This window comes from Xylaria bambusicola, assembly GCF_022495145.1.
Source record: "Xylaria bambusicola strain CBS 139988 unplaced genomic scaffold F5B22scaffold_41, whole genome shotgun sequence".
Classification (NCBI taxonomy): domain Eukaryota; kingdom Fungi; phylum Ascomycota; class Sordariomycetes; order Xylariales; family Xylariaceae; genus Xylaria; species Xylaria bambusicola.
Genome location: NW_025953594.1, coordinates 315,807 through 337,131, shown reverse-complemented (window position 1 = coordinate 337,131; position 21,325 = coordinate 315,807). Strand labels below are relative to the sequence as shown.

At 47.3% G+C, this 21,325-nt stretch overlaps 9 protein-coding genes across 9 annotated transcripts; 4 read left to right on the top strand and 5 right to left on the bottom strand.

The window, feature by feature from the left end:
• Positions 1 to 948: 948 nt before the first annotated feature.
• Positions 949 to 3,071, top strand: F5B22DRAFT_618216 (uncharacterized protein). Its single transcript, XM_047975674.1, has one exon. The coding sequence runs from the start codon at positions 1,009 to 1,011 to the stop codon at positions 2,464 to 2,466; it is 1,458 nt and encodes a 485-aa protein (XP_047828222.1). The 5' UTR covers positions 949 to 1,008; the 3' UTR covers positions 2,467 to 3,071.
• A 906-nt stretch (positions 3,072 to 3,977) lies between these two features.
• Positions 3,978 to 5,865, bottom strand: F5B22DRAFT_368605 (uncharacterized protein). The gene is made up of 4 exons (XM_047971139.1): positions 5,429 to 5,865; positions 5,266 to 5,368; positions 5,051 to 5,211; positions 3,978 to 4,989 (listed from the first exon to the last, which is right to left on the bottom strand). Exons 1-4 carry the CDS (start codon positions 5,484 to 5,486, stop codon positions 4,082 to 4,084), a joined length of 1,230 nt encoding a protein of 409 aa, XP_047828221.1. The 5' UTR covers positions 5,487 to 5,865; the 3' UTR covers positions 3,978 to 4,081.
• A 121-nt stretch (positions 5,866 to 5,986) lies between these two features.
• Positions 5,987 to 7,882, bottom strand: F5B22DRAFT_649302 (Cupredoxin; the record flags this gene model as incomplete). Its single annotated transcript, XM_047979154.1, has 2 exons — positions 5,987 to 7,549; positions 7,622 to 7,882. 2 exons carry the CDS (start codon positions 7,880 to 7,882, stop codon positions 5,987 to 5,989), a joined length of 1,824 nt encoding a protein of 607 aa, XP_047828220.1.
• A 1,744-nt stretch (positions 7,883 to 9,626) lies between these two features.
• Positions 9,627 to 12,136, bottom strand: F5B22DRAFT_368573 (heterokaryon incompatibility protein-domain-containing protein). The gene is made up of 2 exons (XM_047971137.1): positions 10,334 to 12,136; positions 9,627 to 10,161 (listed from the first exon to the last, which is right to left on the bottom strand). The coding sequence occupies exons 1-2, from the start codon at positions 12,011 to 12,013 to the stop codon at positions 9,724 to 9,726; spliced, it is 2,118 nt and encodes a 705-aa protein (XP_047828219.1). The 5' UTR covers positions 12,014 to 12,136; the 3' UTR covers positions 9,627 to 9,723.
• A 578-nt stretch (positions 12,137 to 12,714) lies between these two features.
• F5B22DRAFT_368590 (uncharacterized protein) lies at positions 12,715 to 13,723 on the bottom strand. Its single transcript, XM_047971138.1, has one exon. It carries the CDS (start codon positions 13,550 to 13,552, stop codon positions 12,773 to 12,775), a length of 780 nt encoding a protein of 259 aa, XP_047828218.1. The 5' UTR covers positions 13,553 to 13,723; the 3' UTR covers positions 12,715 to 12,772.
• Positions 13,724 to 15,283: 1,560 nt separating this feature from the next.
• F5B22DRAFT_658670 (uncharacterized protein) lies at positions 15,284 to 16,138 on the top strand (the record flags this gene model as incomplete). Its single annotated transcript, XM_047980131.1, has 3 exons — positions 15,284 to 15,374; positions 15,441 to 15,529; positions 15,593 to 16,138. 3 exons carry the CDS (start codon positions 15,284 to 15,286, stop codon positions 16,034 to 16,036), a joined length of 624 nt encoding a protein of 207 aa, XP_047828217.1. The 3' UTR covers positions 16,037 to 16,138.
• A 93-nt stretch (positions 16,139 to 16,231) lies between these two features.
• F5B22DRAFT_368531 (U3-containing 90S pre-ribosomal complex subunit-domain containing protein) lies at positions 16,232 to 17,419 on the bottom strand. Its single transcript, XM_047971136.1, has 5 exons — positions 17,028 to 17,419; positions 16,800 to 16,977; positions 16,702 to 16,747; positions 16,543 to 16,648; positions 16,232 to 16,490 (listed from the first exon to the last, which is right to left on the bottom strand). Exons 1-5 carry the CDS (start codon positions 17,293 to 17,295, stop codon positions 16,309 to 16,311), a joined length of 780 nt encoding a protein of 259 aa, XP_047828216.1. The 5' UTR covers positions 17,296 to 17,419; the 3' UTR covers positions 16,232 to 16,308.
• A 230-nt stretch (positions 17,420 to 17,649) lies between these two features.
• On the top strand, positions 17,650 to 19,680 carry F5B22DRAFT_649297 (aspartyl-tRNA synthetase; the record flags this gene model as incomplete). The annotated part of the gene is made up of 5 exons (XM_047979153.1): positions 17,650 to 18,477; positions 18,557 to 18,814; positions 18,878 to 19,129; positions 19,197 to 19,464; positions 19,562 to 19,680. The coding sequence occupies 5 exons, from the start codon at positions 17,650 to 17,652 to the stop codon at positions 19,678 to 19,680; spliced, it is 1,725 nt and encodes a 574-aa protein (XP_047828215.1).
• On the top strand, positions 19,476 to 21,324 carry F5B22DRAFT_368341 (uncharacterized protein). Its single transcript, XM_047971135.1, has one exon. The coding sequence runs from the start codon at positions 20,074 to 20,076 to the stop codon at positions 21,115 to 21,117; it is 1,044 nt and encodes a 347-aa protein (XP_047828214.1). The 5' UTR covers positions 19,476 to 20,073; the 3' UTR covers positions 21,118 to 21,324.
• Position 21,325: the final 1 nt, after the last annotated feature.

The window sequence follows — 21,325 nt, the reverse complement described above, 5'->3', positions numbered from 1 at the left end:
ATATGCTTTATATATTAGTAGGCTTATATATATATTATATATATAATGATTATTTATTAAATATAATGTTTAATTATAGGGTATACTTAGAAAGGTTTCTTATTATTAAAACCTATTACTTTTATAAGGAGTATAAATATTTTAAGGATATTAAAGCTTATAATTATACTATTAAAGAATATTAGGATAGGTTTTTATATTTTTATAAAGATTATAATATATAAATATCCTTTTTATAAAATTATAATCTTTAAATATATATATAAATTATATACCTTAAAAAAAAACTATTTATTTATAATAAATATTTAAAATCCTTTATATAAAATTAAAATTTTTAAAGGTATATATAAGGTATATACCTTAAGAAAAAAACATTTATTTATAATAGATATTTAAAATCCTTTATATTAAATAAAAATTTTTAAAATTATATATAAGCTATATACCTTAAAAAAAAACCATTTACTTATAATAAATATTTAAAATCCTTTATATAAAATAGAAATCTTTAAAGGTATATATAAGTATTATACTTTAAAAACAAATTAGAAAACTTAGTTAAGCGGTATAAGTTAAACCTGGATATAGAGCTAGAATCGTATATAGAATGGGAGCTTTAATCCTGCCCCTGCTATAAAGCTAATTTTACTAAGCCTTTAAAAGCTATTATGGGCCCGCCATTTATACACTTTAGTTGATAAAGCTAAATAGCGTTAGTTAATTAGGTAATATATTGCTTTATATTGAATGAGATATATTACTCCCGAAACAGACTCCCGAAATATGTTTTTAGAGTTGAGATACTTCCGAAAATGGAAAATCATGACTCCAGCGGTTAAGGTGGCTTTCTATGGTAAGTCATAACACCCTTATTGGCAGTGAGTGCATTATCTACTCCTCTTTGAGCGTCTAGTCAGCTCCATGGTAAAATCATTTCAGTTCTCGGCTAACATATCTTGAACTCCCAGGATTCGGGGGAAACCAGGCGCCGGCAAATCAACGCTGATGAAGTTCATCTATACGAAGATGAAAGGAAAATCCAATACCATTTCTTTCTTTTTCAACGCAAGAGGAGACGGTTTAGAGAAATCACTCGATGGGATGTACCGTTCTCTATTGCTTCAGGTACTTCAACAACTGCCGAGTTTTCAACAAGAACATGTGTTTGAACATCACTCCCTCCTTCGTACAATCAAGCCGGGCTCCATCAAGTGGGATACTGGTATACTCCAGGCGCTGTTATCCCACTCAATAAGCCATTTTGGCCAACAAGAGCTGACGTGCTTCGTCGATGCCCTTGATGAGTGTAGAGAAGGCGATGTTGACGAGATGGTCAAATACTTTGAGACCCTCAGCGATTTCGCTTTAGAAACCAACGTGACGCTCTTTATCTGCCTGTCAAGCCGACACTATCCTTCCATATCTATCAAAGACGGCATAACATTGACGTTGGAAAATCAACCAGACCATAACCAGGACCTCAAAGAGTATGTCAACGATAAGCTTACTATTGGTTCGAAGAATACGAAAGATATCAGAGACAAAATTCTTGATAAATCAGCCGGCGTATTTTTGTGGATTGTCCTCGTCGTCAATATCTTGAATAAGGAATACCGGCGCGGTCGGATATTCGCAGTAAGAGAGAGGCTCGGTACAATCCCTCCTACTCTAAAAGAACTGTTCAAAGACATGTTGAAGAGGGACAGCGAAAACATGGATGAGTTTCGGCTGTCAATCCAGTGGATTCTATTTGCCAAATACGCTTTAGTACCACAAGAGTATTATTATGCAATGCTAGCCGGACTCGACTATGGACAAAGTGAACTGGGCGAATGGGATCCCAAGGAAGTCACAGAAGAAGATATGGAACGATACGTCGTGGCCTCCTCAAAGGGACTCGCCGAGGTTATTAAGACACTGACCCCTAAAGTTCAATTTATCCATGAATCTGTACGAGACTTTCTCCTCAAAGATGGGGGCACTAATGAGATCTGGTCTGAACTTGAATTCGACTTTCCAACCTACAGTCATAATAAGCTGGCACAATGTTGCTATACTTATCTCCGAGCGAGGGAATCAGATGTTAAGGTAGCTCTTGAAAGACTTCAGGATTCCTATTGCTCCGAGTTCAGAGATTTTGTCAAAAGATTTCGGGATTTCTATCACACTGAGTTTGAGGATTTTGTCAAAAGATTTCCATTCGCTAAAACCGCCGTAAAATCCGTTGCATATCACTCTAGCCGTGCTGCGACTGGCTTCTCGCAGCACTGCTTGCTCGAATCATTTGACTTTGGAACCTGGGCACGTTTGTCCGAGTTATGTTTCGATTATGATAAGCCCAGTTTCGAATTGTGCGAAGATCTTGCCTATCTAGTGACTTGGCAAAGTCCTGTTAATTGTTGCGAAATCGGAAATTTCAAGGTAAATAATATCGCTATATCCTGTCCCGAAGTGCTGCTATAACAAAAACTTACTCTCTTTCCTAGTCAGAGACCCGTCAACTAGCTACTGACAATGTTCCGCAACTACCTCCCTCACTAGAACGCTTTTATTTCTTTGGTTATACACCACTAGAGCTAGCCTCAAAGGCAGCTCACAAAGACTTGCTCCAGACATTACTTGATAGGGGTGCTAATGCCAACGAACAAGATCGGAACGGTCGAACACCTTTATTCGATGCTGTTGAGAGCCCAACGCTATGTTGGACGGAGCGGAGTGAGGATGTATACTGCAACATAGTGCAGCTACTGCTTGATAGGGGTGCCGATATCCATATTCGAAACGAGTTCGGTGTTACACCGCTGTTTAGTGCTGCAAGACTTGGGACCGGCGAGATAGTTAAATTACTCCTCGATAAAGGTAGCGGTGTTGATATTACTGACAGGAACGGTGCAACGCCGTTACATTTCGCTGCGGCAGTGGCGTATGAAGCAACAATGGCAATAGTCGAGTTGCTCTTGGACAAAGGCGTTCAAATCAATACAGCTGATAATAATGGCCAGACGCCCTTGCATGTAGCTGCTCAACTAGGGCATGTCAAAACGGTACAGTTTTTGCTTGATAGAGGCGCCCAGGTTAATGCAGGCGACGATAGTGGCCAGACCCCCTTGCATATAGCTGTTGAGCAAGGGCGGCATATTGGCATGATACAGCTTTTGCTTGATAGAGGCGCCCAGATTAACGCAGTCGACAATAATGGCCAGACACCATTACATAAAGTTACCAAAGCGTGGAGAGGCCAGGCGGTCAACACGCTCGATAGTAATACCGTCGATGAAACACTATCAGATACAACTTGTTTCAACGAACTCAAAAGGGCAGCGTTTAAAAAGCTTCTCAATCGCGACACTGAGATCAGCGTATTTGACACAGGTGGTAGAATTTATCCTAATCTACTGAAAGAGGAAGCATTTATACAGCTTCTCAATCACGGCGCTAAGGTCAACGTATTTGACAAAGATGGTAGAACACCATTACACATAGCTGCTGGACTCGAAAATAAAGAAGCATTCACAAGACTTATCAGTCGCGGCGCTCGGATTGATGCATGCGACAATAGGGGCACGACACCTTGGCAATCAACTACGTGGAATTTTATAGTTGAAGTCTTCAGGTCTTGAAGACTCTAATATATGACCCCTGGTTTCCATCAATTATATCAGCAGTTAAGGCAGCTACATTGGTAGAACTGGCATTCACGCTTCGGCTGGTATAACAAAACAGCACCTTGTGGTTTCGGCTCTTTCGGCTTGGCCAGCACATATACTCGCCTCAAGCCGCATTTCCCAAAAGTTGCAAAGCATTCGAGAGCAGTACTACACCGGTGAAGTTCTGCATACTCAATATTGCAATGCGTAAGCCGACAAGACATGCGACACAGCTTGTCGGGAGGATATGGCTGCTGGTAATGACAAAGCCTGCCAATGCCAGCTGTGTAGACGAGTCGTAATCAATGGGTAAGAGGCACCGTGTTACCTACTCCCAATTTGATGCGAGAGTTGGGCTAATTAATTGCTATGGGATAGTCGCAGCCTGAGGTTCTGACGGTTGGGATTGAGCATACCTCATTTCTTCAGGATTAGGCGAAGGATTGGTTGGGCGATATCGAAATATTGAGAGCATGGAATTTCTCTTCCCTTAACGGCGCTGGGGCACTATACTTCTTCTGTAAGAAATACCAGGCGGCCACTGTGAAGAGTGTTGTTGGGATTGCGAAAACCCAGTATATCCAGAATTTTTCAGAAAGGACCCATCCCGACTCGGTGCTGTTATCGAAAAAGGACATGCTAAAGATAGCAGACACGAAAGTGGGCGGGAGAAATGTAAGCGTAACGAGGGCGATTGATTTCATGGTGAGACTGTCCGCTTGTGTGGCAAGGCCGATCTTAACGGACGTGCTGGCATCATGCTGAGCGACAGTGTTAAAGGCGAGTTGAATCTCGTTGAGCATACGTTTCTCGTTAGACGCCGACCGGGAACTCAAGCTGCTGATGTAGCTTTCAAAGAACTGAAGCTGGGAATGGATGCCTTGTTCCGCATCGAAGTCAGAGAGTGATGGCCACAGGTCCCTATGCCGATCCAGCATGCTCTTTATCGTCTTGACAGCGACTTCCAGTGTCTCAGAAACGTGAAGGGCGTGGCGCGCTATATCGTGTAAATTTCTATAGTCGGGGTTTGGCCTACCTAGAGGGAGGGTCTGTTTTTCGACTTCTCTCACTTGGTTGCGAATTGCCCATACTGCAGCTTCTTGATGTCGAGCTACCTCGCTCAGCAAATGAGGATAAAACCAGAATGGAGAGTGAAGATCACGGGGATCAGGAGCTACGAGTAGATCCCGGAAGCTTTGCGCGATGTCATAAGGGGTATCGAAGGCGAGAACAACAGTCTGATGACTTTCCCCATCCCACCGTACAAATATATTCAGCTTGTACCAGCTATAAATAGCAGTTGGTTCAAGTTTCTTTATCTCGAAATATGTCCATGTGTCTAGAGCACCTTTAGTCACGTACATAGACATGATTATAATAGGAGAGTGAACGTAACGTACCAAATGACTCTTGACCATTAGGGCTGCGGCTGCGTTGACAGCCAAAATAGCCGTTCGATTTCTTACTGTAATCGGACCACCACACCTTCGGCATCTTAAACTTGTCGATGAAATGGCCCCGACAAAGCTCACATTTTCGGATGATATTCGCACTGGCGAAGCTGTAGGATGGTTAGTGAGGTGCTGTTCTCTGCTCGGGACACGATATGTCTGACATGATGCAGATAGCGGGCCTAGGAGATGCGGTGACTCCATCTTCCTTTGAATCGTGCGATAGAATCTCGTGTAAGTCGACTGTTCTCTGACTCCAACCTGGACCTGTCAACTTTGTCAATAACAGCTGACAAACCGCGGCCCTATCCACAACATGATACTTACCAATGTCCCACTCATATATATCGAGGATTGAACAGCGCGCGGGCCTTGTTTTGGTCATATTTGCTAATCAAGTGATATCCTGATTTAAATTAGAAGCATTATTCAAGATTTAGGCGATATGTAGGACTTCTCTCGAAGCTTTTATCATGAGTTTCGTTCGGTAAGGCGAAGCGGGGGGGGGGTCATCGATTTGCCTAGCCGCCAAATACTGCCTCGCTACCTACTCCAAATGATAAGCCACGCTGCCTAAAAGAGCAAGTTGCAAACCAGCCTATGGATAACGAAGTTTGCCTTGCGCTGTACCTACGATAAATGGATTATGTGTGAATGTCAGTGATGGGGCCAGTATCTATCTAAAACAGTCGGCGGTCAGCACACGCCTGCAAGCCTCGGTGAATTGATATACTGTAATTTACAATTTCTATATATTTATATGAAGGCGCGTATAGTGTACATTTGAGATCACATGAAAAGATGACAGCACGGGGTTCGTGTTGTGGACGGGGGCGTTGGGGTAGGCAGGCTCATATGTTTGCCAGGCACAGCAGATTCAGCGGTTCAATCGGACTCGTCGAAATGGATCACCGTCGGCGCATGGCTGCTATTGCCGTATACATCGCCACCGTACGTCAGATAGCCTTGGACTTCTGGAATCCCGACGGTGACAATGTCCTTCATGTCGCCAAAGACGAAGGGCGTCTGCATGCCCTGCACCATGTGCTGCAGGATGTGGCAATGCGCCATCCACACTCCTGCATCTTCGACTCGGAGTCGCCAGGCCCTCCATCCGTGCACCTCGCCGACCCCCGTCGTCGCATCATACCTGAAGAGCATGGTGGTGTCTCTCTGGATGGGCGTTGTCCCTTGGAGCTTCGCCTCCGCTACAGCCGGGTCGTACGCCCCCTCGCCAGCCCCGATATCGTAATAGTGCTTCCCGTGCATATGCCAAGGATGGGTGTCCAGGCCTCCGCCGGGAGAACCATCGTAGGTGCGCGTGCCGACGTTCTGGAGCACAATCTCGAGAACCTCGCCCAGCTTGGCGGGGTATGACTTTGTCCTGGGATCGAGGCCCCCGTTGGCGATAGCCATTGGGTAATTCGGGATGTAGGCCGTCTCGTTCAGATACAGCGCCACGAGGTATGGCACGGGCGGCGTGGCGTGCTCTAGCGGGTCTTTGGCGTCCTCGGTCCAGCTCACGTTGTTGTCCCGCCACTCGATCCACGCGTCTACGATCTGCTGAACGTCGATGACGATTCGACGGGTGACTTCGGCTGCTGTGGGGAAGTCGTTCGCTTCGAGGGGAGCCAGCACATAATCGAGATAGCCGTTGACGGTTGGCGGCAGGGCGATGGGCACGTTTGCGGGGTTGGATTTGGTGGACACGTGGGTGCCGTTGCCGCTTAAGATGGGGTCGCATTTGCTCCCGTCGTATCGGAGGACCGCGTAGTTCCTTACTACAGCCGTACGGTCTCGGCTTTCAATCTGGAAGTAGAAATCCAGCTTGCCGAATGCCTGGAGCTCAGCACATGTCTTCGTCTTCACCAGCGTGCTGAATCGTTGGCCCGCCCCGAGCTGCAGGAACTCGACGGGGTACGGCTTCGTATAGTGGCCATCTGCTTCGATGACTTCGAGGTCGGTATGGTTCTCGAACGCAAACGACGCGTACGATAGAGAATGCGCACCGATATAGCGGAATCGATAAGTCTTCTCCGGCTCGACGTTGATGACGTCTAGCAACACCGTAGAGGGATCAACGATGCCGTAATCGGATATCCCCTTGCCGTTGATCAGCCAGCTCTGGGGCTCGCCGGGCCAGCGTATCGGAGTTGAGACTAGACCCTCTTCGACCTCCTCGTCTGTGCGGTTGAAGAGCTCTTGGATGAACACGATGCGCTCGCCATCGTAGTCGTATGGAGGTGGCTCGGCGTTTTCCACGATCAAAGGGCCGGTTGCTGAGATGGCTTGGAAGCCGACGTGGGCATGGTAGAAGTAAGTGCCTGCTGTCCCAACATCTGCCTTCAACTCATAATCGAAGAAGTGATGCGGCGGGATAGGCCATTGACTAGCGAGAGGTGTGCCATCTGAGAACGGATAGGCAGCCTCTGTTATCCCGTGCCAATGCTGTTAATCATGCGTATCAGTCAGTCTCCGAATCCTGCGTGCACTGTGAGACAAGGCAGATGGTTTACTTACGATCGTGGCATTTGCATCGTCGACGTCGTTATGTACTCGAATCCACACAACCTGGTTTTCCGGAATTCTCAACTCAGGCGCCGGCATCGAGCCGTTGACTAAGGTGCTGTATCGTACAATCCCAGCAACGCTGATGTCCTGTCTCGATACTCTGAGCACAACATCTGGAATGAAGGTAGCATCGTGGATATGAGCACTCAAAGCAGAAATCCCAGCAACCAAAGTTGACACGACCGTCACGAGAGTTGAAAGCGAAGGCATCGTCGCGACCATCTTCCTGTCGAGCTGATGGACAAATCACACGACATCTCGAAGCGACGCAAGTCAAACACAACTCTTAAATACCTGATCCATCATCGTATACCATAGGTAGATAGACACTCCTCCGTCGGCGCCGCCCTATCCGTGGTGTTGTTCTGGATTCCTCCCTGCGTAAGTAGTCATGCTCGCTCGCTTCCCGCCGACATACCGACTGGCCGGGCGAAACGGATTTGCGAGGGCAAGATGCTGCGAGACGAGAATGCTCCTTCGATCTCTTTGGTCATGTCGGTGATTGCCCGTGCAGCAATATGATCGGCGTCAGCGTGCAACCCAGGTGCCGAATGGTGCATTCGCTTCGGCGTTTCGCTCGATTGGCTCGGTAGTGTCATATCGTGTATCTTGCAGCCGAGTGTTTGCATTCATCATGTGATGAAGAAAATAGTGTGTGTATGTGTTTTCGGACTTTGTAGCAGCGCTCGCTGGTTTGTACGTCTTACCGGGTTCTTTACGTGATGGTGAATATATATTCATAGGACGCACATTAGAGAATTATGGCATTTCTGTCTTTGCATATCTCCTTTGTTTTCTACCTTTCTCGCCGTTTTCCACTGCCCAGTGTATTAGGAATCTCGCGATCCTTACTTAGGCTGGAAAGTTGGAAATAAGCTTCTCTCTATCAAACCCCTAATCTCGATCCACCGCCAGGGTACAGCTGTCCCACCTCGGATGCGAAATCGTTTCCTCCCCCGCGAACCCGGTAAAGAATGAATAAATAAAGAAACGCGCTAGGAGATAAACATAACAAGGATGTCCCATCCTCGGCGTAATCTAGGAAATAAAACTTATTGTCTTCCGTGATGTTTCTCCTATCATGGCTCGTATCTACTCTGTCCATTGCTCGGAGCTCGGAGACTGAGCTGAGATCAAGTCGTCGCATTTTCATACCTGCTCTTTAAGCTTGTTTACTTATCGAATACGGTTGTTACTATTCATAGGCCTTTTCTGCGGGTCTGTGATCTTTTCATCGATAAGTAGGGATTCGGATCAGCCGGTTGAGTTTTCGTTTGCCTATGATCTGATCTTCTGCCTTACGCGGGAGTTAGGGCGCGGTAGAGAGCGGGAATGACGGAAGAGCTGAATTGGAGGTTTATCAAGACGTTTCACAGACTCCGCACACGTCGGTTATATGTATGTATGTATGTATGCCTGCGAGTGTGTCTGGTAGTACGCGTCATGAAGAAACTCGTTGCGACGTCGGAGAAAGAGCGAGAGATGTAAATGAAGCTGTATGTATGGCTTACCTATAGTCGTGTAGTGTAAGCTCCTGTACCTTGCATATCGACGCGCCGGCATACGACGTCCGTTCGCAGAGCGTTGGGCCTAAAGTAAGCCACCCTCATAAGGCGAAGCCGGGATCCCCTGTACGAGAATCGGTTCAGTCTCCTAGTGGGTGGTCTTACGTCACCGTCACATACTATATTTCGAGCTCTTTGATTTGTTGCGGCAGAAGAGTTGCTGAACACGTATAAGTCATCGGTGGCACGATTGAACTAACACCGATGGTAATCAGCGCCGCCTTCGTCGCCGTTGGAACCTGCATTCGTGGGTGTTAATGAAGATTTGTTGTGGCTTCATTGTTCGAGTGTGTAGGATATTACTTTTCTGATTCAGCTTCGCTGCTAAGCTCGCCATATGTGTCATTGGAGAGTAAGTACTCAGTAACGGCGACATTCTAAGATTTGGGCCACTACTAGCAAACTAGCACCCGTTCTATTTTCAAGTCACTATGCTTTACTTATCTTATCCTAGTGGAAGTTAGCATTGGTTGTTAACTACTACTACTAGCCAAGGATCAAGTCAACATCCTCTAGGTCATGTGCTTCCCATGCCTCTTTATAAACAACGCCAGAGCCTCTTCGGTAAGCGACACCATCAACCCATTCAACCCAAAGAACGCCATAGACTTTATGCCAGTCCAAATCCATGAACATGTGGAAACTTATCAAAATCTGAGAACAAATGGCAACAAGCTCTACGGTTAACTGTCCACTCGCGGTTGCAGCTAGCAATGTGTCTATTGCTGTGTGAGATTCAAGACGCCCGCAGTCATCAAAACCATCACTTGACGACAACATAAACTCTGTGTTCAAAGGATCATATAACCCTTCTCTTCGTGCTTTAAACCAACCTCGTTTGGTTTTGCAGGATATGAATGGAGTCTGGCGTGGACTCCATGGTATTTGGTCTTTGTAATTCGTACTAATGGGAAATGGTAGGTACTAAAATCTGTTATGTAAGTCTTCTTATCTCATTGTTAGGTCACCAAGAATTTGGGAATATAGAATTTTAACTTCTGAGAGTGAAAGCCGGGGAATACAAGCCCAACTTAGAAGACTTCGCAATAACTTTGGCAATGAGAGGTCCATTGCGGATAAAGACCGTTGAACTTACATATTTAATCCCAGCGATCTCTTTGTGACAATAAAAGTATCTTGGGTTATACCCTAATTTGTTTACCACATTAGAGGGGAGTCCATCCCGTGTCCCATCTTCGTACCGCCACCATCCGGATGGCAAAGAAGCAGGCGAAATCTCCATACTCTTTCGAAAGCTGAACCATTTTGACTCTATAGGCCGTTTCGAATCCGAATGAGGGGAGTCGTGCGTAAACCATTGAGTTATGGGTATAGTTCTGCAAGCTTCGAGTCCAAGCATTGCGAGATTCTCATTTGGAGCCATGAGTAGGCTAGGGGTTTGCCAACCAACCCATGACCAGGACGGCAACAGAGATACTGTGGAACTCTTTTTCGAAGCTATACGTCTTCGCGTTGGCCTACGAGGTCCACCAACTCTCCACATTAATGCGGCGTCGAAACAAGTCTCTGGAAGACCACATAAAAAGCCTCCCTCAAAAGTCCTACTGAGGATGGAGAGGAGACCCATAATTCCTGGCAGGGCGTCTTCTGGGTAAGAGTGTTCTCTTGAGTTATAGTCTGCAAGAATCCGAGACAAGTTGTCTAGATTCGGGATACCTTTCAACAAGGATGAATCTTGAAGACTTATGCCTCTATGATATTGAAACTTAGAGAATTTCGTCATTTCTTGAATCAAGTCCTCAGACCAATTTGCGCAGGTGCACTGCCAAAAGATCTGCTTCTTATAGAATATAAGACGTCTCTTCGATAAGTGGAATTCTTGGTGTGTCCAGCCCCGTCTAAAGTATCCTAGGAAGTGTTCATCTTCAGTCAGGACCGGTACATTTCGAAAGTCGCAAGGTAAAGTCCGAACGATCTTGAAGTGCTCGAAAAGCGGAATAATATCCTGCTGTAGGTCGCGGGCAGTGGATATTCCTTTGAGGCCTTTGATACCACTGGTTGAGTCTCCGTCCGTAGCGATGGCTCCCATGATCTCAAGTTGGTGATTAAGGTGCGCCTCGTCACTCTGATCAATGCATATGGCATCAACCCAAAGGTACCTTTCACCGATCGCATCAACCAGCTGCAATGCGTCCGCGATGGTTGGTGGTAATATCTGGACGATTTGGGCTTCTGCCAACGCTCCAGGTTTTCGAAGTGCCTTTATGTCAAGGCTTCCTTCCCCTCTTCGAAGACCTTTAGAAGCACCCCACCTGTAACTTAAAGCTACATAGTCGGGAATCCCTCCACCAGGAATGATGCAAGCATCCTGTACATCGATGAGCCATTGGGGAGATACCGGAGGCACTCCTACTGGGTTGGCACAAGTATCCTCATGAAATGTGATGCAGTCTTTTATCCATCCTTTAATCAATTCAACGTCAATCCAGCCTGGGTCAAGAATACGCCCATAGCAAGACAGTTGACTCCCCTCTGGGGGCTCACATATAGCAAACCAATTTTCTGGGTCTGGGCCTATTAAAAGAAGCTTCACACCCACAGGTCCATCGGGCCGCATTCTCCTAAGGTAGGGGCCATCAATATATTCAGGGAAGAGTTTCATGATGTACTGAGAAAATGCATCATGGCCAGGACAGGATTTATCTGAAGATCCATAACAATGAGGTAGCTTCCTGTGATTACGAGTGTCGCTCATGAACAGGTCCCAAAGGCCAGCGCATACTTGACAGCTATCATACGTTGCCGGCTTCATCATCGAAAAATAGAATTGTGATTCACGAACATTCAATCAACGCGGGAGCGGAACCGGAAGGCTTTTGCAATCGTAGGATCATAACTTTAGGAGGAGACTGTGGGTGTTGCTGTTGTCGGTACGCCATCTCAGTCAGTCAGCCTGGAGGGGAAGCGCAGTAATTGGCTATATAGCCCGAGCTGAAGATACATCATCGGTGACATGGTTGTGGCTTTCGTCATGGCTGAGGCGCAGTTTTCAGCACTGATTTCATACACAGGCATAGAAGCAGAGTAGAAAAACATTATTCGGTATGGTGTTAGGTACTGGCGAGTTCCTGCTCTGTATGCAAGCATAGGCAATCTGCCTTGGTATTCGTCTAAGGATCGGTTCATTACCACATAATATACCGAGCCTCTGATGTTCTAGACCCCAGTACCAACTGTCAATACAATATAACGCTGAATCCCACACGCCCTTCTTCTTCATACAAGATCTAATCAACAGGCTTTCTTCCCAACAGGCTATCCCATGAGCCGCATCCCCCAAGAATCCTGCGCCGAATACCTACCCACCGGAATCAAGAGAACCAGAAGGCGCCTTCACTTTAGCCCTAGTTCTCAGATGTCGCCTATGTATGGTAACAGTAGATCGCCGTAGCCCTTCAGCATGCCGCAAACCAAACAGTACGCGAGGTGGTACTGCAACTCAATGCCCTCTGTGCAGTAATCCATGCTGATTTCGACAATTTTCAGGAAGCTCTCATCGCGTAGTTATAGAGTCTCACTTTGACCATGACGATGACTCCGGTTGCGCGCCTGAAGGCGTCGTCGAGCGCGAACTGCAATGTTTGCTGGAATGCGCCGAATTGTCTGTTCTCACCCGCGAGTCTGCCATCGCTGCGCGTCGGAGATTCATTGAGAGTTCCTCCACGTAGAGATTTGACGATGTCAAGCCAAGCTCTGCAAACTGCTCAGTGAGATATCCTTGGCCGTCTGTTTGCCAAGTCTGGTCGTGTTGTAGTTCCTCTTCACTTAGGATCTCCGTCGCCTTGGGTGCTCCTGGCAGCAAGTCGATAGGAATTTCCTCGGCAGAGGTAGCCATGGAGTCGCTCTTATTAAGTTCATTCATGCCGCGACTGTGATTGTTATGTGCGGAAACGGTCGGTTTTGTGTACGCTTGACTTCCCCAGCGTGGCCGTCGAGAAGCGGAATTGGAGCTTTCAGATTCCGTGTTCATTAGAGTTGTGAACCTGAATATTTCATCTCGGCCTTGGGTGGCATGCGATTGCATGGCTGGATCTTTCTTCTCAGCCTCCGTTTCTCCATCTCCGTTGCTCTGGTTAGTAGACAATGCTGATCTAGCTGGGAGCCTTGGCTGCCACGGTTCTCCATAGGCTGTAGTAATCATTTCGGATTGACGGTCCATCCATGCTGTGAAATTCGCTGCATCGCGACTTCGAGGGTGTTGATCCTTTGTATGGGATTCGAAAGAGTTGTGCCTTGGCGGCGGTAAGGGGATAGTGCACCTGCGACCATTGGGGAAGTTACGTCGAGGCTCCATGATAATAATAAATGGTCGAAAACTGTGTAGATGTTTCGTGACGGACCGCTTGCGTTATTGCCAATGAATGTGGTTCGTGTAGTAAGATGACTAGTTGCGAGACGTTGAAGAACGCAGGTGAAGACGTGTTGTTGGCAGCCCAGCTCGATATCTCCGAGATATCTAGTGAGAGTGAAGATGAGGGATTGATCAGTCCCTAAGTAGTACAGACGAAAAGTTGTGTGGTTAAATATACTTTCATCACTACACTGGGTTACCCAGGTGAATGATTCACATCGTCCGTTGAAACCTTATTGAGCCATTCGTCGTCGCCATTGCCATTGCCACTGCCACTAATAATCACACGGTTGCTATAGCATCCATCATAGAAGTCGTTGTCACGTTCAATAGGTTGTCGCAACCGACGGGCACCTTGAGCAGAAGATCGTCATTGCTCATGAACGGCACAACATCACAGATCTCATGTTAGAAACAGTGGGCACGTTCGTGTGCCTCATAGGAGCTGTCTCGAGATGATCTTGGCCTTAAGAATTTCTGAAAAGTCTGCCTAGATGTACTCCTCCACGACAATTTTGGTGTAGTCATCGTGGTAGTAAAGTGTGAATCCACAGCACAGAGTGAAGCAATAAAAAGTTGGTCAGTTATCCTCTATTGTATCTAAATTCCATCCTACAAAAGCCTTCTACATACAAATGAGTCATGATCAATGTATACATAATTTGATTGCTTTCACCGATTTCATCAAGATCAAAGGAGTAAAGGGCAGATATTCACGATAGAAGCAGCACATGTTTTGATATTGGAGGCCCATGGCATTGTCACCATCCGCTATGAAGGTCACTTCCTTCATCACCATCCTAGTTACCATCAAGCCTGGCATCGCATGTAGAAATGAATAAACGAGTGCGATAAAGGAATTTCTGTAGATACCCTTAGCTACCTAATAAGCGATAACAAGTTTATTAGACTAGAATAACAATGGGAGACGCGTTCTATCAATCACACAATGTGAAGAGCAGTGACTGCCCTAAGAGAATTGTTTGCTATTCTATTTGCAGTTACGAAGATATCGTCATCCTTCCAGAATGCCTGCAATTCGACATTAAATGCAGAATTCAAGGACTGCTCGAGTAAGCTTGGTCGGATCATCCCGCGGTCTCTCGTGGTAATGAGAATCATGAGACGGAGGCAGCTTCCCTTTGGGTCTTCAATGGTTGCAACTACCTTATATTCCCACCTTGGTGGAAGGGAAAGAGGAAAGGGTCACTTCACGAAGTGACAACCCACCTCCCTCTCTGTCTCTCGTACTCTCTCGGGCCATCCCTATCCCCTTCAAGTAGACTACAACATCGCCAGTCTTTCGCTACCGAGGATTCGCTCGTTTCCTATAGCCTCATTCGCTCCCTTTTTTTTGGATTGTCAAGCATTGACTTCACTCCCCCCTTGGGGCTGATTTCTTGGTGACTATCCTTACCGCGCTGTCTCAGCCGGAATTCATTCGCTTTTTTTGCACCGATTTATTGGATCAGAAGACGAGACCGAACGTAATAACCAGCTAGGTAACACCGGCGGACGGGAAACGACACAATAACAACGAGGACCAAGTCATCAGACCGACAGTCACGTTCCACACGCACATCAACGCCGCTGGCCTGGTCATTGACCTTCTCTCCATACCCAATCATCCAATCATCACTCTTTCGTACTCATACCCCCTTCAATTTGGGCAAAATGAAATACATCAGCTTCCTTTTCCTGCTTCTACGCGTTTCCCTTGCTAAGATGATCAAGCTGGACGTTGGCACCGATCCTGAAATGCCGAGTAAGAGTTCCTGAATGCATGGTGCATCTCACTACTCATCGGTTTACTAACACCACGGGTTGGTAGGTTGCGGATCACATTGCATGGTTGACAGCATGTTTGTTACGCAATGCCTAGATATGAACTGCCTATGTCATCAAGAAGAGTACCAAAAGGCAAGTTGCAATGTCATACAATAGCCGCATATGATGCTCATTATGTTGACGCTCTCGTACCAGTCCCTATTCCAATGCCTCTACTCCCAGTGCGATTCGAACGAATACGGTAAAGCACTTAGCCGCACCATCTCAACCTGCATGGAAGTCGGTGCCGAGATCCACATGGTTGCGCCGGGCTTCATCAATCAAGAGCTCCTCCGTGTGCGAGAGGCCGATTATCTTGCCGGTCGCCAGCTTGCCGAAATACCAGGTATCCAGTTACGCCAGGAAAGTGCGCCAGCTGTGCAGACTTTTACCACCACGTGCACGGAGCACATCACCCTGACCATTACGATGTCGCCAACACCTACGCCTTTCTTGACCAGCAGTCCCGAGTCCTCGAGTATCAACCGACCATGGGTCATCACTCAATCCGAGTCATCTCGTGTCGAGGCGTCCTTTTCCGGGCTTGTCTTATGGATTGCTATAGTCTTGCTACAGGACTACTGGTTCAATGGACACTAGTATGAGAGGCATGGTCAGCATGGACAATTGTTTTTTTGGGCATTTTTTACACATGCTAACACGAGAGTACGGAGGAGATACTTTGTCTTGTTGGGAGGGTTTTGAACATACTTTCGTAATGTTATGGCGTCCACTATTTTCTATATAGTCGTTCTGAATGAACTGTACACCACTTCTAACGCCGACCAAGACCAAAGTACTATTCTGGGTATCATGTAACACGTAATCGAACCCAAGTCAGGTGAGACATGCTGACTGGCTCTAGACTCTATCTAGTAAAACAGGAGTTGTAACGGTCGTTCCGAGTCTGTGTACCTCTCCTTAAACTCGGTCCTACACAACCAGCGGGCTAGGGGAATCATGGTCTCTTTCATGTCCATGATACCTCTCTTCTTCTGATCAATGTGCGAAGCATCAACGACAAGTTGCTCTAGCTTGTCTAGTTTTAACACTCCTACAATCTGTGTTAGCTTGATTCCAAGTCTGTCCATGCGATCACAACTCACCACTCTCCACAAGGTCGTTCAACCTCACCGGTGTCCCCACTGCTACACCTGTCCGATGACTTTCAAGGAATTTCTTGGTGTCTTCGATCTTTATGTGCTTTGCGAACTACTTCGTGTTAGCCTGCGATTGTCATGCATTTGGACTAGGAGGATCCATACCAGCTTTCCTACTGTGATATTCTTCGATTGATATTTTCTGACTGCTCTGCCAATCTGTTAGTAGGCGTCTCGATGACAGAAGAAGAAGACATCAGTACCTGACAAGTTCTGCAGCTCTCAACCCAGCGCCGGTCACAATGATAGTGTGAGGAGAGCCGTTCTCCTTTGGCGCATCCCCAAGCTTCTTCGGATTCTTAGCATGCGCCTCTAAATACGCAGGCAAACTCTCGAGATTCCGGGGCTTTGAAAATGAGCTGGAATCCTTAATCGCATTTGCTGTCTTCGTGTTAGTCTAGGTGCATCACTAACATTTAGGTGACACTCACGTGAGATGTCTAGAGCAGACAGTTCGACTGGCTTCAAATCGGTCCCAAATCTCCTCGTTTTCTGAGCTAAATGGTCTGCTAACAGCATGCTGTCGAGAAACCCAATTTTCTTGTTCAGGCCAGCCTCTAAGTCGAGATCGAGGTCCTCTTGCTCATAGGCTGATTTCTTCCGTTTTCGTGAGCTACCATCGTCTTCGCGGGCTCGCTTTTTGGACTTGGCTTTGGACGCCAGGCTGACTGGGTTGGCAGCAGGTTGGACTGCAGCCATTTTGACAGAACTTAATAGAAATTATTGTCTTTTTCCCTTCTTTTTCTCTCCACCTTCCAAGGCGTTCAAGAAGACGGACGATAGTCAAGAAAAATAGAGGATTGTTTGAAAGTCAAGATTGGTTAAGTGCAAATCTCTATCAAAGTTTTCTATGCAAGCTGGGTTATAGTGATATGCATATAGCAAGCTATTACAATTACCCCACCATGCATGCTCTCAAAATAATAATTGCCCCGCGATGCTCGCCGATAGAGTCATTCCACTTTATAACGACCCTTGACTCACCCGTTAGAACTCGAGATATATAGGTCACGACAGATCCCCCGATTTGATTCTCGTGCCAGAATCTCCAAAATGTCTGACGCCCCTGCTCCCGAGAAACCGCAAGCTTCGGCTGCCCCTCAGCAGGCTGGAGCCGAGGGCGAAGCTCCTACTAGTAAGAAAGGAGCCAAGAAGGCGGAAGCAAAGGCCAAAAAGGAAGCAGAAAAAGCGCGAAAGGCGGCGGAACGGGAAGCTGCTGCAGCTGCAGCGAAGAAGACCGAGGATGTGGATCTCGCCAAAGACAACTATGGTGATATCACGCCAACCACTAAAGTCGACGCCGAACGAGTGAATCTCAAGAAGCTTGGGGAAGAACACCTGGACAAGACCATACGACTTCGCGCTTGGATCCAAAACGCGCGCATGCAAGGCGCAAAGATGGCCTTCGTTGAGCTCAGAGAGGAGCGGTCATGGTCTATCCAGGGTGTTATAGCGGCCAGCTCCGAGGGAAAGCCCGTGTCGAAACAGATGGCGAAATGGGTAGGAGGCTTATCCCTAGAGAGCTTTGTCATGGTTGAAGCAACAGTGAAGAAGCCCCTCGAACCCGTCAAGAGCTGCCGAGTTAGCGATTATGAGCTTCATATCACAAAGTGCTACTTGATTGCTCCCGGTCCCGAGGTCTTAGGCTTGAGTCTCAACGCTTCAAACCGCCCTGTCGGATCACTCGACGACGAGGAGCCCACGCAACCAGCTGATCCTACTGAGGGTGTTGCCGACCTATCGCTGGCCGACGCTGCCCCTACAGCTAGCTTGCTTACTCACCTTAACAATATCGTCATGCATAAGCGTGCTCCTGTGCAACAAGCAATTGCTGATGTTAGGGTGGCCGTAAGGAAATTGTTCAGCGAATATCTTGAATCAGTACGTATTCCCAGGTCTTAAACTTATTATATGGAAAATGACCAGTGAGAGCTGCAATGCTGACTCGTTGTTCTTACAGCAAGGCTTTACCCAATTCGAGCCACCGTGTCTCATTGGAGCTGCCTCAGAGGGAGGTGCAAACGTATTTTCCATGCCATACTTTAACCAGAAGGCATACCTAGCGCAGTCACCACAGTTTTATAAGCAGTATGAGATTGCCGCTGGGCGAAAGCGTGTCTACTGTATCGGGCCCGTATTCAGAGCCGAGAATTCCAACACACCCAGGCACATGACAGAATTCACCGGTCTTGATCTGGAAATGGAAATTGAAGATTCGGTACGCAGAATGTCTTGATTTCCGTCTGATGAGGTTTTCGCTCTAATATTTGAGTTTTTGTAGTACGAGGAAGTCAGGGATATGATAGAAGCTACGTTGATGTACATCTTCCGCGGTCTCAAAGAGAGATGTCAGAACGAGATCGAGTATATTCGAACGATATACCCGTCCGAAGAGTTTCTTCTTCCCGAGCCCGGAAAAGAAGTCCGACTCACATTCGCCGAGGGCCAGAAATTGCTGCGCGAAGAGGGCCCAGAGGAATTCCGCAACGTATCGGACGATGAGGACATGAGTACCCCCCAAGAGAAGGCCCTTGTTCGTCATCCCCAGTAATAAAATAAAAAAAAACGCGTAGAGAGTATTGGTCTAACTTCAATTTTAGGGAGCACTTATCAAGAAGAAATTCAATACCGATTTCTATGTCCTCGATAAATTTCCCGAAGGCGCTCGACCATTCTACACGATCGAGGATCCTGAAAACTCCAATGTCTGTAATGCCTACGATTTCATGATGCGAGGTCAAGAAATTCTCTCAGGAGGCCAACGTATCCATCTCCCCGGACTCCTTGAGGCTCGTCTGAGAAGAAAGGGTATCGATCCTGCCAGTCCCGGTATCAAGGAATACGTCGATGTGTTCAGGAGTGCAGGAGGTAAGATGCTAGAACCATTCCCAACACCCCTCCATCTTATGAATATGGTTTATATCCCCATAATGAATATAGAGCTGATTGTTTCGTTCTTATTTAGTTCCTCCTCACGGTGGTGGTGGTATCGGTTTGGACAGAGTCGTGGCATGGTACTTGAACTTACCCTCCGTTCATTTGGCCGCTTATTATCCTAGGACTCCCAAACGGCTATTTCCTTAGAAGGGTAGTCAAATTATTAGAAATGTCTAGATCGATCTATGTATGCAAAACACCAAGACGAAGAGTAAACGTCCTAGAGAATAACGATAATCTCTTTTGTGATAAGTCAAGGTGAAGGCGCCAATGCCGGGCAGGCCAGGTTATGCACCTAACCAGGCTCTCCACAAGGTCGCATATTTATGAGCCGCTGCCCCACTAAAATTTTCTGTCTGCCGCGCCCTGGATCAATAGCGTTGATCTGCTATCAACTGAATTTCCCATCGCTCAATGTGAATCGCAATCTCTGCTTGTCTACCTTTTTGCAATAGTAGACTATTACTCTCACTTCTAGAAAATATCTTATCTCACCCAAGAGTCTTCACTGTCCTCCCATAGCGACCAGAAACCTGTAAAATGCCTTCCTCTAAGAAGCGAAAGTCTCACGACGATGACCCCGCTACTTCTACCACAGCAACCACCGCGATAGAGATACCGAGCAAGAAGCGAAGACGTGCGAGTGCTGGTGAGGGCGGAGAGGATTCCAAGCTTGAGCGAAAGAAGAGCAAGAAGTCGAAGAAGGACAAGAAGAAGGACGTTGTCGAGGAAGAAACACAAGATGTCACAGGCCCTGAAGCAGAAGCAGGCGTAGAGCGGGGGTCAGGCGCCGCAAAGACCTCAGAAACAACAGATTCCAAACCCGTTTCCTCCAAAAGCAAAAAAGAGAAGAAAAAGAAGCCCTCGGCCACGCCAACCCCATCCGAAGCACCAAAGACGGAAACCTCCCCCGCCGAAACGAAGACAGAAGCCGACGCAGCTACAGCAGAAGAAGGCGAACACGACGCCAAAAAGCGCTTCATCGTCTTCGTGGGCAACCTGCCCTACAGCGCGACGCCAGAGCAGATAACGACGCACTTCGCCTCGGTCCACCCGACCGCCGTCCGGCTGCTGCACCAGAAGCACGACCCGACGCGGTCGCGCGGGATCGCGTTCGTCGAGTTCGCGCGCTACGACCACATGAAGACGGCGCTGAAGCTCTTCCACCACAGCGTCTTCAAATGTCCTCCCCCTTCTTCTTCTTTTTCTTCTTCTTCTTCTTTTTTAAAATCGAATAATAAAAATCGCGGGACGCGTAAATGGGGTGAACAAGGAGGGAGGGGAGGAGCAGGGGGGAGTGAGGGCATGGAAGAGCGCAAGATCAACGTCGAGCTCACCGCCGGCGGAGGCGGCAACACCGAGTACCGCCGCGAGCGCATCCGCGCCAAGAACGAGAAGCTCAACGACGAGCGCGCGCGGCGGGCGCAGGAGGAGGCGCGGCTGAAGGATAAGAAGGAGCGGGAGAAGGGGAGGAAGAATGGTAATGCTGGTGGTGGAGAAGGGGAAGGGGAAGGGGAAGGGAAATCTGGTGCGCCGGATGCTGTTCATCCAAGTAGGCGGAGACGCGTTCATGGAGCGGCGTAATGGGACGGATGGAATGGGGAAACTCTTTTTTTTGATACCCATTGATTGTGAAAAGTACGACGACAATGTAGATACAGTGCTAAGAGCCAGGAGGGAGACAGACTGCTTCCTTCGTTGTGAGTCTAGGGAAGAGAGGCACCCAATTCTCCTAACAAAATGACATTGCAAATACTAAACAACTTGAAAACGGCAATATAGAACGTTGACT